At 51.4% G+C, this 13,862-nt stretch overlaps 1 protein-coding gene across 1 annotated transcript; it reads left to right on the top strand.

The window, feature by feature from the left end:
- Positions 1–469: 469 nt before the first annotated feature.
- FGF3 (fibroblast growth factor 3) lies at positions 470–8,985 on the top strand. Its single transcript, XM_051966936.1, has 4 exons — positions 470–740; positions 3,585–3,688; positions 7,800–8,324; positions 8,779–8,985. Exons 1-3 carry the CDS (start codon positions 470–472, stop codon positions 8,214–8,216), a joined length of 792 nt encoding a protein of 263 aa, XP_051822896.1. The 3' UTR covers positions 8,217–8,324; positions 8,779–8,985.
- The last annotated feature ends 4,877 nt before the right edge of the window (positions 8,986–13,862 follow it).

Below are 13,862 nucleotides of genomic sequence, written 5' to 3'. Positions count from 1 at the left end.
CCCCATCAACTGGCCCCAGAGCTCTATTGTTGCCAGCGAGGGCTTTGATTTCTATACTCCCTCTATCAACAACATTTTTCCCCAGTCACAAATTTACCGGGCTTCTCCTCCAGTCCGTTCTCTCTGCCTCCCTCCCCTCCTCTCCTTCTTCCCCTCCCTCTCTCTCCCTCTCTCTTTCTCCCTCACCTTCTCCCCCACTCTGTTGCCCTCAGCCTGGCTGCTCTCTCACTGATTTGAGGTTCGAGAGGGTAGGCGGACCTGAGAAGGGAAAGAAGGTACTGAGGGTCTCAGAGGGCCTCTCCTTCCTGTCTCCGCCGTGCACTCTGAGGGCTTAGAAGCTCGGCCGGCGGCTGTCGGGGCTGCTGAGCCTCGGCTGTGGGTTCATGGGCACCCGGGGGCCGCCCCGTCCCCACCTCCATCCTGCTCCGGGTCCCCGTAGTAGCCTCAGCGTCCCCGTCACCATGCCACAATGGTCCTGATCTGGCTCCTGGTATTCAGTCTGCTCCATCCCAGCGGGCAGGCGGCAGGGGCCCTGGGTCTGGCTCAGTCAGGGCCCCCGAGGGAGGAGGAGACCCGGGCCCCAGAGGGCCGGCTCCGGAGAGATGCCGGAGGCCGAGGCGGTGTCTATGAGCACCTCGGCGGAGCGCCCCGGCGCAGAAAGCTCTACTGCGCCACCAAATACCACCTGCAGATCCCCCCCAGCGGCCGAGTAGGCGGCAGCCTGGAGAACAGCGTCTACAGTGAGTACTTCCCTGCGGCCGAACCTGCAACCCTCGGGGCTGGGGGGTCCGGGGCCGAAAGAAGAGGGAGGTTGCGACCGAGACAGCGACTAGGAGACGTGTACGGGCACAGGGATGGGAGGGCGCAGTAGTGGGTTGGGATAGGACGGGGACAGGACGAGAACAGAGACCGGCTCAGGGACCGTCCAGGGAGACGGTGCTTGGGCTGAGACTGGCACGCATCTCCCTCTCTCAGGCCCGGCTTCCAAATTCTGGGTCTAGTGGGGGGGCTACAAGTTGCGGGAGATAATGCGTCCTTTACACAAGGCTTAGTCGCGAATGTTGCCATATTCCTGACCCTTTTATTCCCAATGCCAGCCAGTGGAGGAGCCCCCGGGCTCTCGGTGCCCGAAGCAGGCTCTGGAACTGCCCTTCCCGGCATGTCGGGGCAAATTCCCGGGAGGTCATGCTGAAGATAAATCTACCCCCCCCCACCTCCGTGCTAGGTTTTTCCTCCCCCCTTTCCCCCTTTTCCCCCTTAAGGTACACATCACACACACACACACACACACACACACGGCACCCCGCCTCCCTTCCCCTCCTCGCCCCCAGGCCCCTCTCCCGCGGAGAGAAGGGGAGATGTTCTGGGCGCCTCTGGGGAGGAGGTCGGTGGGACTCGGAGTCTCGGTGCCCTTAGCGCTCTGCCCCTCGGGCTCCCCTTCTCCAGCCCACCCCTGCCCCCACCTACTCGCCCCAACTCAGATACAGCGTTCCTGCCTAGCTTCGAAAGCGATCTGCAGGAGTCGGGATGGGGGGCGGGAGCTAGGGGCCGCAGCCGACCCAAGTTCGGAGGACGCGCCAGCGCTTCGCAGCCCCCCCCCTCCCGAGGGTTTTCTTACTTCGCCCCAGTCCCACTGCCCAGACCCTTCCAGCAGCACCCCACCCTGCTCCCGCCGCTTGAGAGATACGGCCCGGCTGGGTATATGCAATGTGTCGGGCAGCTCCACGGAGCTGGGGATGGGATGGGGCGAGGGTCAAGAAATTAGCCGTCCCGGGCAACAGGAAGTCGGGGGATGGAAGCGCTGGGAAGCGCAGGGACCGGGGCCGGCCTCGCCAGCGTGGTGGGTTCTCGGGGCTGCCAACGTGGGCGCTGCCCCTGGCGGTCTGCGGGCGTGGACTCGGAAGGGATCCCCCAGCGCTCGGGAAAGGGTATGGACAGTGCGGGACAGATCTGTGCAGATCCCCGAAGAAGGAGACTTCACCAAGTCTCCTCGGGAGCTTCTTTGGGAACAAGGAAGGCTAGTGGTTCCGAATTCTCCCGGAATACTCTTTGCTTTTGAACCGTCCCTATAAGACCGATAACCGGGCACTTTCCCTTCCCTGTCCTGGAACGGGGGCTGTACGCAGCGGGGCGCGGGGCGCAGGGCGCAGGGCACGGAGCGCGAGACTCCGCTCCCAGAGCTCTGCAGCCGGGACACCGCGGAGTGTACGCAGCAAGAGCTGGGAGAGTGCAGGGCTGCGGCGCGTACGGCTCGCAGGAAGCCGGCGGTAGCTTGCACTGCTCTGCGGTGGATTCGCCAGCCCGGGGGGGAGATGCGGAAGCTGCGGGGGTCTGGCTGAAGGCGGCGAAGGAAAACCGCGGTTTCCGTAAGGAAACCTTCAGCCACCAAAAGGCTTTTTGGAAGCATCATCCCTCAGAGTTCATTAAACTGGGTGATAGAAACCAGCTGTCACCCCTCGGTATCCCCCGGCACTCAGGAAATGAGGCGCTGATCAAGAATTTGTTTGGGGGTGGGGGGGATAAAAACAGTTCCCACACATGTGTGTGCTTCCAGGTGCCACCCTCCCCCCCCCTCCGGCCTCCCTCCCCCGCTCTGTCCCGGTGCTGAGCTCCCAGACCTTGGGATGGCAAGAACCCAGAATGCCTTGTGTCTAGAGAATTTCCCGACTTCTGGACTTTTTCTTCTAATTGTCAATGCCAGAGCGTGTGGTACCGATGGTATAGAGCTTTGAAAGGGCCCAGGGAGACCATATCTCTGACCTTCTGGCCCCGGGAGCCCCGCTCTCCCATACAGGTCCTGTTTCATTCCCGTGGCTTCCAGCACTTGCCCCACCCCCATCCCCAATTGCCCAGAATGTCAGTAGCCTGTGACCCTCGGGCTCCCTGCATCACCAACTCCAACCCAATCTCTTGTCCCTGGACCAAGAGAAGGGCTCTTCATCTCCTTGACCTCTGACCCCGGGGACAGAGGAGCCAGTATGGCTAAGCCTTGCCTTTCACTGAATTCTGTCTCTCCCAGACATCCTCTGATAGCTTTCAGGTCAGAACCCCTTGGGGGCCAAGCCACTTATGGCTGGACCCAAGCCTCAAGGTGTAGCCTGCCCCCTCCATCTCCCCCTCTAGCAGATCTTAGGGAGGCCATTGTCCTCTAAAGGAGACCTTTGCTGTCAGTCTAAGAGAGTCAAGAGCTCTCCTGTCCCTCAGAAAAGCATTAGAGGGGATTTAGGCCCCCTTTCCTCCTTTTTCTCTTTTAATAGACACAAGGGATTAGGGGACTCTGGTTCAATGTCAGGGCTTGGCCTTGGAAAGCTTCTGGAGTCTCAATTAATCAGCCAGGAATGTGCATCCAGAGCAGGGGCCCAGCTTTAGCCGGGTCCTTCTTTCTTTGTCAAAATGCCTTTTTTTTCTTTCAAGAGTCCCTCCTAGGTGGCTTTTCTCCTCCAGGGGCTTCTGAGTTATTTTAAAGAGAAGTTGGGGAGACTGGTGATCAGCAGCCAAAGCAGACATTTCAGCTCCTGGCTGGGCAAAGGAGCATCACTAACCCTCAACTGCAGGGAATCATTCTGCTGTGCTTTTGTTCCTAGGTATCCTGGAAATCACAGCAGTGGAGGTTGGAATCGTGGCCATAAAGGGGCTGTTTTCCGGGCGCTATCTGGCAATGAACGAACGGGGCCGGCTTTATGCTTCGGTAAGTCTGGCTTTGATACGTCAGCAGAGGTGGGCCTAATCTCAAACTGAAGCAATATCGGCTAGACCGATTATGTGGGTTTCTTAGCCCATTTGCCAAATGGCCCAGAAGGTAAGAGATATAGAGAGAACCCTAGGAGACTAGAACAGGACCTGAGACAAGAATATAGGTCTTCTTCCCTACACAAGTTACTTTCCCAGCTTTCTCATTTGTAAAATGAGGGGACAAGCTGAAGAATCTGGAGTGTCCATCCAAAAAGTCTCTGAAGTGGGCACCCATACCATGTTGTAGCTATTGAATATCCACAGAAGCAGATTAACAACCCCCCCCTCCCCAGACACACGGACCTGATGGCTTTTCAGGTCGCTGGAAGGTGCTTTTTTGCACCAGACAGAATTCTCAAATAGTGTCCTTCCATAGGGTTCCTCCTGACCCTACAAAGCCCACTCTAGTACACTGGGGATCTCCCTTCTCAAAGGGAACATCTGTTTCAGAAAAGAACTGGTGCCATCCAGCTCATGTACGTGAGAGTGTAAATGTATTTGGGCTCAAAAGACCTAATTCAACTGGCCTTGCTGTTTCACAGTCAATCAATGACACAGTCAATCAATATATTAAACACTTATCATAATGTCAGGTACTTTTTCAATGCCGGAGGCCCAAAGAAAAAGAAGAGGGCTTCTTCTCAAGAAGTTAAATAATTAGATATATACAAGATATAAACAGGGGGTTTAGGAGGTGATCTGAGAAGGGAAAAGATGGGGATGGGAAAGTTAAGGGAGAGGGACCTGGAAAGTCTTCTGCAAGAGGTGGGATTTAAGCTGAGTCTTGAAGGAAGTCAGTGAAATTAAGAGCAGAAGAGAGGTGATGGAAGGTCCTGTCTACTGGAGATAAAATCACTTGTTGGAGGAAGAGCCAGTAGATGAGAGCATCTGGAAGGGTAAAATGTAAGGAGACTGGGAAGATTGGAAAGCATCAGGTGAACGCTTTAAATAGTCAATGGATGGGATTTGATCCTGAGAGTAATAGGCAGGCTGAGGAATTTGTTGAAGTGGGGAAGTATCTAAGACCTGAATCTTAGAAAATCTTGGTGACATATTGAATGGAAGATGGGGTGGAGTGGAGAGATTTGAGGCAGGGCGGCCGATTCAAAGATTTTTGGCAAGTGGGAGATGATGAGGGTCTACGTCAGGATGGACTGTGTGATCTGAGAGAACTGGAAGATGTACGCAAGAGATGAGTTGAAGGTGGGAACGGAAACATTTGGCAACAGATTAGATACATGAGATGAATGGGGTGAGGCAAGGATATCACCAAATATATCACTGTCAGAGTTAGAAAAGACCTAGTGGCCATCTAGCTGAATCCATACCCTCCCTGTCCCAGCTCTAAGATTCACTTGACAAAAGATCTTTCTGTTGCTTTTTTAAAAGCTAACAGCGTCCGGAGCGACCCATTTCAACTTTAGGATGGCTTACACCATTAGGGGGTTGATCCTGACACCAATCAATCCACATTAATTAAAGCCTCCTATGTGCTTGTCCCTATGTGCCAATTACTGAGACAGCAAGCCTAAATTTGCCATGACAGTTTCCTGGGAGAGATAGAATTCAGGGAAAGGTAAAGCTTAGTCATACTGGCTCCTCTGTCCCCAGGGGTCAGAGGTGTGTGAAATTTGCTATCTCCAACTCCAGCTGGATTAATCAGGCTGCATTCTTAAGCAACCAGAGGTTCCCAGGTTATTGTTTTCTTTCTACTTTTTTTGTGTGTGAGCTGAGGCAATTGGGGTTAATTGTCTTGCCCAGAGTCACACAGCCAGAAAAGTTTATGTGTCTGAGACCAGATTTGAACTCGGGTCCTTCTAACTTCAGGGCTGGTGCTGTATCCACTGCACCGACTAGCTGCCCCCTAATCTTTCTACTTTTGGCCCACACCTTTCCAACGACGTTTTCTTTGGTGAGTGTGGTCAGGAGGTGGAGCATGGATTATTAGAATCTTAATAAATTAAGAGCAATCAGACAGAGATAAAGCTGTGCCATCATGCACGCTTCTCACTCAAACACATTTGCACAATGTACACATAAACACACTCATTCACAAACATGCTCATGTACACATTCACTTGCACAGAAATGCTAACCAATTCACACCTTCGTTTGCACCAGACACAGATACAGACTGAACACACACTGTAGTTATGAGCTGGAACTTACCCATATACGTGCTTTTTTCATCCTCATACACACCCAAACACACAATCACTAGCAGAGTCACACACACTGACATACATATAGCCACACTTATCCAAAAAATCATGCACGCTTGTATTCACACACTGGAACGTTTATATGTACACAATCACTAATAAATAGACTCATTTCCACAGAGAAACTTATATATATATATATATATATATATACTTATTCACACACATCCACACACATACATTCACACACATACATCACCACTAATGAACACTCATTTGTGCCCACGTTCACACATCTTAGCACAATTCTTCTAATGATAATTATTTAATATTCCTCCATATACATGCTCAGAACCCCAATCCAGAAATGCTCAGATACATGGGTGCACACAGTCATGCACACATAGAGACACATATACAGACACTTATTCACACATATTCACACACATCCACACATATCCCTACTAATCAACATTTATTTGCACACCTGTTCACAATCTTAGCACAATTCTTCCAATGATAATTATTTACTACTCATGGATTTCTGAACACTCCCGATGTCCCCAGCCTTCCACATTTCTTTTCTTTCCTTGAGAGAGAAAAGGGAAAAAAGCAGGAGAGGCCATCACAAGGCTCACTGCAGGAGGGTGAGTTTAGTGCAAGGATGCTGGGAAGAGAACCAGCTAAACCTCCCTCGTGTCTTCTGAGGGTCCAGGATAACACTGCGAATGGGGGTGGCTCGGGACAGTCTGCCCCAATGCAGAGCAGAACCAGGAAACCCTCATCCCATGCAGGCGAGTGTAAGGGCGCCAGCTCTCTGGAGATGGAGCAAAAGCCACATCCCCGGCGCGGAGCCCGGCCTCCCTAAGTCACTTCCAGAGCCGGACCTGATCCATTCTTTCTGGGTAGAGCCCTTCTAGCCTTTCAAGGAGAGTTCCGTGGGCATCCTGGGTCTCACCTTCCTCTTGCATCTGTTGCCCGTCTCATTTGACAGAAGAAGAAACCGAGACAAAGACGTGAAGGGGTTTCTCTGTCCATGCCAGTGCCCCCAGGATGCCCCTGAGGCACGATGGCCCCTCCCCCTCCCCAGGACTCCTGGGTCAGCGCTGCCCCTTACTAAGCCTTGCTGCTTCCCAGTTACTAGCTTCATGTCCTTAGAAAAGACACTCCCGAGTCTCAGTTATCCTCACTTCTCAGGGGGGAAAAAGTCTTGCTGTGGTGTGAGCCACATCCGGATGTGCTGTAAAAGGCACAGGATTGTACCCAGAAGGCACTTGGGGGGTCTGTAGAGAAGTGGCCAGGTCTGATTGGGGGTCGGCTCCCTCCCTGTACCCAGGATGCAGAGCCGTAAGTCACCTGTTCTAGAAGAGTTCAGAACCCCCCTCCCCAGGACCTTGCTTGTGGTAGCCAGGCCTCCTCAGTGCCCTCACAAACCCTTGGTCATGATCTTCCAGATCTGTCTTTCACCTGCCTCCCCCCAAAGCCACAGAGCAGGGAAACGTGGCGCAAAATCGCCGACAATCTCGACACCAAAATAACCCAGCCCAACCTTTCCACTTTACAGATGGGCAAACTGAGGCCCGGAAATGGTAGGGATATAAACCCAACGGTTGGCTTCCCGTTCAGGATACCCTGGGAAGTCAGTGCCGTCCATCATGGCGGCAGCGGTTCTAAGTGTGACTGAAACGTTCCCAAGCGCTGGGAGGCCCGTCTGTCTCCCGTCTCCCCACAGCTCTTGCTGGTTGAGTTCCCAGGAGGAGAGCTCCTCCCCCCGTTCTTGAGCGACCTCCGCTTTGCACCAGAGCGAGGGTCCCTCCGAGCCCCCCCCCCCGGGGGCTCTGCACCCACAATGTCAGTCTTTCCCTTCCTGTCCCGCAGCCCTTGACCGCTCCCCGTGTTTTCCAGGAGAGCTACAACGCCGAGTGCGAGTTTGTGGAGCGGCTCCACGAGCTGGGCTACAACACCTACGCCTCCCGCCTGTACAGAACCGCGCCGGGCGGGGCCGGGGCCAAGCGCAAAGCCAGCGCCGAGAGACTCTGGTACGTCTCCATCAACGGCAAAGGCCGACCCAGGAGGGGCTTTAAAACCCGCCGGACCCAGAAATCTTCTCTCTTCTTACCTCGCGTCCTGGACAGCAAAGACCACGAGATGGTCCGGCTCTTCCACACCAGCGTCCCCTACAGGGAAAGCCTCCGGCAGCCGGCAGACAAGAGTGAGAGGAAGAGGAGGCAGGAGCACTCCCCGCTTCCGAAGGCCGGAGGGGAGACGGCCCCGACGGAGGCTCCGTCTCTGAGGGCCTCAGCCCCTCCCGGGACGGTCTGACCGGGGCCAGCCGGAGGGGACGTCCGGCTCCTCACTCCTAGGACTCCTAGACTCCTTGGCGGTGGCTCCCCAAGGGCCACATCCCTTGAGGCACATACGAATGAAGCGGTGAGCCGTCTCCTCCGGGCTTTTCTTTCTCAGTATCTATACAAATTGTATTTAAGGCCCGTAGTTTCTCACAGTGTATTTTGGCCTTCATCCGCCCTGTCCCCTGCCGGGTATCCCAGAAGGCCTTGACCATCCCCTTCTGTTTCCAGGAAGTAGGTCGTCTGTTTGGCAAAGCGAGAGGGGATGGTGGACGGGGAGGCCGGTGCCGGGGGTTTGTTTGGGGAGAGAAAACAGGAACAGGTTTCTGTTGAAATAACTGTATTTCTCTTGAATTGCGTTTTGATGAGCCTTCGAAATCCATCTTGTCCCTCCCCCAGAATCAAGAATAGCTAAGGACCCTTAGCTTGTGGGGAAGGCTCCCTGATTGGCTGGCTGTGGCCCAGCTCGTCTCCTTCCCCGACACCCTGCCCACTCTCATCCTGTGCTGTCTTCGTGCACTTTTCTCCCTTCCCAGAAGGCCAGAGTCCCTCTTCCTGTTCCTCTGACACCCGAGGGCTGCCAGGGCACCACCCGGTCTATTGTCCCCTTCTCCCAACGGGAGCAGCCTGAGCCACTTCCTTCTCCGCACACCCTCCATCGGGCATTTAAGCCAGAAATAGATGATTCCCTCCCAGCAGCAATACACGTGGGTGAACACTTGGGGTAATCGGTATTTGTTTAATGAAATCATTAAAAAGACCTTGAAAGACCATCGGACTTTTTTCCTTCATCAGTTTGCCCAGAACCAGGAGAAAGGCAGCGGGAGTTTGTTGCCCCTTCTCTCCTTGTGGCAGGAAGGTTTTCTGGGAGTATCGCAGCAGAGTGGCGTGACTTCTCTGCTATGTCCCCTAGGCCGTACGTTCAGTACGGAAAGCCACTGCTTGGACCTGGAAGCTGCAGTTTATTTATTTGTTTGCAAAAGCCCGTTGGGTTTGTCTGCGTTAAACAAATGCAGATGTGTGTGAGCGGGTGTGGAATTGCATGGGAGCGTGAATGTGTGTGAGTCTGCGTGAGTGTGTGCAATATAGACAGATAGATATAGCTATAGATAGATACATGTATCTCTGTGTGTGTGTGTGTGTGTATGGAGACAGAGAGAGAGAGACAGAGAGACAGACAGACAGAGACAGAGACAAAGAGAGTCAGAGACAGAGAGAGACAGAGAGAGACAGAGAGAGACAGAGACAGAGACAGAGACAGACAGACACAGAGAGAGAGACAGAGAGACACTCAGAGAGATTCACTTACAAATATAAGACCAGAGTTCAGACATGGTCCTAAAGCTCTGCAAGTCCCATTTGCCTGGTTCCTTCTTTTACTTATTCCTGCGTTCATCTAATAAAATCCCAGTGATTTCTTGCTCTGCAGAGGCCCTTGCTGAGCTCAGACGGAGCTCTCCAGCTCAGGGAGTGCCAGTCGCAGGAGCTCCCCTCCCAGTGGCTTGTCCACCTGCATGGCTCCCTGTCACATGTCACCCTTCGGGAGCTCTCGAGGGGACCGTGAGGAGATGACAAACCAAATAGCTAATATTCCTGGTCTTGCACTCCTCTCTCTGCCTTTACCATGAATGGATTCAGGAGCCGTCCATGATGCTGAAATGGGAATATCGGTGAGCATCCACGTGCTAGGCCCAATGAGCAGAGCTCCCCTGGTTCTCTCCTACTTATCCAAGTTCGTGGAGGATTTCCAACCAGCTCACTCGCCCTTGACAGCACGACATACTCTGCGAGCTTGCCAAGAGAGCCTTTTAGTACAGAGATGAATGAAGCGGCAGCATATTATAGAGCCAGGAGATCCTAGGGTCCAGGAACTTGGATTCGTAGCCGGCCTTGCCCCTAACTTTAGCCATGTGGCCATGAGTCTCTCTGGATCTCAGTTTTCCATCTGAGAAATGGGAGGTTGGATTGGGGGTCTCTCAGGTTCGTCCCAGCTCCGAACCCGGTGACACTGTGATCCCATGACAGACCTCTGTGGTTGCTCGGCTGGGTGACCTCCTCAGAGACTCTGCTTTTCAATGATAAAGTCTCAGGTCAATGTGGGGGTGATCACAGGACAGATCCTCCAGGCTTCCCCTCCAAAGGGGCATGTTAACACTTGCCAGTCCATAGTGGGAGGGAGCTAGCCTAGCAAACCTCTGAGATTTCTAGCAATGAGAGCTGTTATCATGACCAACCGATAGAGACATTGTGCTACGATTGAAATGATGCTGGATTTGGAGTCAGAAGACTCAGAGTCAACCCCCAGGCCTGCATGAACTGCACCTGACAGCCAGGGCCTCAGCCCCATGGGCATCATAGGAAATTAAGGCCTGGGCTAACTGGTCTCCAAAGTTCATCCATTTCTAAAATCAGGTTCCCACTATTCAGACTTCTTGTTTAAAAAAATCCTAACTGACCACGTGTACCACAGGCTGGGTAATGTCCTATCTATTTCTGGTGGTCACAGGGATCCCATTGTGCTTAATTTACTAAGAGAAAGTCCATCAGTTACCCGAGGGGGCGGCTTATCTGGGAAAGATTCAGAGGCCAGAGGCCCACTGGGACCCTGAGCCCAGGAGACACCCTCTGCTCTCAGGCCCACCTTCCCTAAGGTCCTCGGTGCTTTGTTTATCCAGCGCAGTTCCCTATAGCTCACTGCCAAGGGAGTGTTTGAATCCTGCCCAAAGAGAACCCACCGATTCATTCTCTTCTCCCCTCCTCTTCCTTGACCTTTCCTCCTCCCACCTCCTGTCAAAAAGCTCGTTTTTCATTTCACTCAAGAAGCAAGCTCAAACTCCAGCCTTACTCCATGGCCATTTCCCTAACCTGGACAGAAAAAGAATCAGGTGAGACTCTGTGGCTTCCAGCTGATGTTAGGAGAAAGCGGGGTCGCTGCTCCAAGTATGAGGGCCGAGGCTATCAGATCCCAGGACGGTCGATAAATCAGGGATGGAGTTTCAAGCATCACTCTGATTTACCAGATCCCTGTGGCTTCGGGTGGGGACCTGGGGGACACTGGAAGGTACTTTTGTGGTTTCCTGTGAAATACAGCTCTGGGGAATGCTTTGGAGGCCTTGTGGTCTTTTTGACCAACACCCACATGCTCGTCCTGAACAAACTGCATTTTTGTCCACCAGAAGACCAATGAAACATCCCATTTGCCCGGAGGTCCTGGAAGGTCATTAGCCAATGGAATGCAGGAAAGCCAGGAACATAGACCCTCCCATTAAAGGAAAGAACAGATGGAAGGGAGATGGCTCAGTTCCTCCCAGCCTCCCTCGGGAAGGGGGAGCTGTTTTGGATCTCTGTGTGCCCCCTCCCCCAGAAAAAGGATAACTCTGAGGATACATACTCTAAATCACCCCTGCGGAAGGCTGAGTGACTGAATGGGCTTTACAAGTCTGATGGAATAATCTTGTTTTGTCGATTGTCTAGACTTCAGAAAGTGATGGAGAAAAATCTGAATAATGCAGATTAATTTGAAAAGTATGCTGTGTGTATAATTTTTTTAGGAGAGTCATTTACCAGTACACCATTGCTCACAGGGATCTTGTGAAATGAGAGCCACAAACCTTAAAAGCAGATTCAAACAAAGCTTGGAACTCTTAGAACTCTTGGCTAAAATTTCATTATGGGAACTTGTCTCTAGATAACAAAAAAGACTGACTTCCCAAGAAGATGGGAGATCATTAACTAAATTACATTAAATTAAGAGATAATCCACGAGAAGGCATTATTGTTAAAGATTGAGTTTTAAATAAATTTTGGAAATCATTAGGATTAGAAGAAACATTATAAACACCTGGCTCCCCCTCCAAAAAGATCATTTCCTATTTATTTTGGATTTATTTTGTATGGGAAACGATAGCAGGTGGAGAGTTAGTCTTGAAGCCAGATGGGTTCAAGTCCAGCCTGTGGCATGGGACCTTGAGTCAGTCACTCACGTACCTTTTAGTGAGATAGGCAGTTCTCTAGGTCCAGAAGTGCAGGACAGGTACTTACCTGCATTGATGGAGGGAGTATCAAATTCTGAGGCAGTATGTGAAAAAGACCTTTGTTAGAGTTAACCAGCAGGGAAATGGGTTGTCTTTGAGGAGAAGGAGCTCCCCAGAATCACAGAACGTTGAAGCTGGGAGGTACTAGAAGGATCATTTAGTTCAATTCTCTCCAGAAGAAGAGACTAGGATCCAGAGGTGAGAGTGACTTTTCTGAAATGACACAGACAAGAACAGAGTCTGAATTTCAGATTAAATTTTCTAATTCAAAATCCAGGACCCCTGCCATAGGGCTACTTTGCCTCTTACTGAGCCAGAGCTGGTTCACATGATCTAAGGGGATAGGGTAGGGGCCGAGGTATAAATGGATCGGTGAAAGAAAGGGGCAATGTTTCAGACAGTTAGCGATGGGCCTGGTGTCTGGAAGAACTGAGTTCAAACCTGGTCTCAGACACTCCTTGGGCAAGTAATTTACTTCCGTTTGCCTTAGTTTCCTTCACTGTAAAATGGGATAATAAGGGCACCTTTCCCACATAGTTGTAAGAACTGGGTGAAATAATGTATATAAAATGCTAAGTAAATGCTAACGATTAGTATGATTATGTCTGTCCTGAAGAGGAAACAACTTACTGAAACCGAACCCTAACCTCCCAGATGTGGGATGAGTAATGAAGAGTTACTGAACTCTGTTCTAAGCATTCTGTAATGCTAACTGTGATTCTTTTTATTCTTAGCATTTTCTGTATATGAATAAAGGTTCTATTCTGTAGCCAATTCACGTCTGTACCTTCATTGCTTACCTTTTTTTTTTAAAAAAAAAAATTCTCTTTCTTAGGGAATTCCAGACTAGACCCAGTACAGAATTGTCCCTAGAGTACTGAGGTGAAGGAGTACAGGTGATGAACCAATGAATGTGAGAATTGGGGCACCTACTGAGAAGGCTGTTTCTCTTTTGATTAGTCTGGTTTCCCAAGCAGAGTCCTGTCCACAATCACTTGGCTGGACACAGAGCAGGGCCGGATGAGTGTGAGCAAGATCACATGGCTATCTAGCAGCAGAGGCGGAACTAGAATTTTCACCTGCTAAATCTCTTCTATTCCCAGCCCCACTGTAGCCACAGGCTTCCCAGTGCAGTGGGAAGAGTCCTCGATGATAGGCTGAAGGTACTGGGGTCTGAATCCCCATTCTACTGTTTCTAAGCTATGTGACTATGGGGAGATCCTTAGTTTGGAATAGTTAGAATTTCACATTTGCCTCTCTGAGGCTGTTTCCTCATCTGAAAAATAAAGAATTGTTTCTTTCTGTCTCCTTACAGAGCAATAGTGAGGTTCGGATGAAAATTTGGAAGTAAGAGTGCCATCTAGCCTCAAGAGCTGGAGAAATGGCGAGTCTGGCTACTTTTGTCCAAATATAGGGGATAGAGAGCCACTTTGGGAGTTGGGAAGTCTTGGGTTCAAGTCTTCATTTACTTACAGGTTATATGGCCCCAAGCAAGTTACTTAATCTTTATGCTCCCTACCAGGAATAGAGTTTACAAGTTACTCATCTGTATCGGCTCTCTGGCTCTCAGAACAAGATTCCCCAAT

Source organism: Antechinus flavipes, chromosome 6 (genome assembly GCF_016432865.1).
Source record: "Antechinus flavipes isolate AdamAnt ecotype Samford, QLD, Australia chromosome 6, AdamAnt_v2, whole genome shotgun sequence".
NCBI classification, from domain to species: domain Eukaryota; kingdom Metazoa; phylum Chordata; class Mammalia; order Dasyuromorphia; family Dasyuridae; genus Antechinus; species Antechinus flavipes.
The sequence above is the reverse complement of the archived record's forward strand: the minus strand, read 5'-3'. Positions and strand labels throughout refer to the sequence as shown.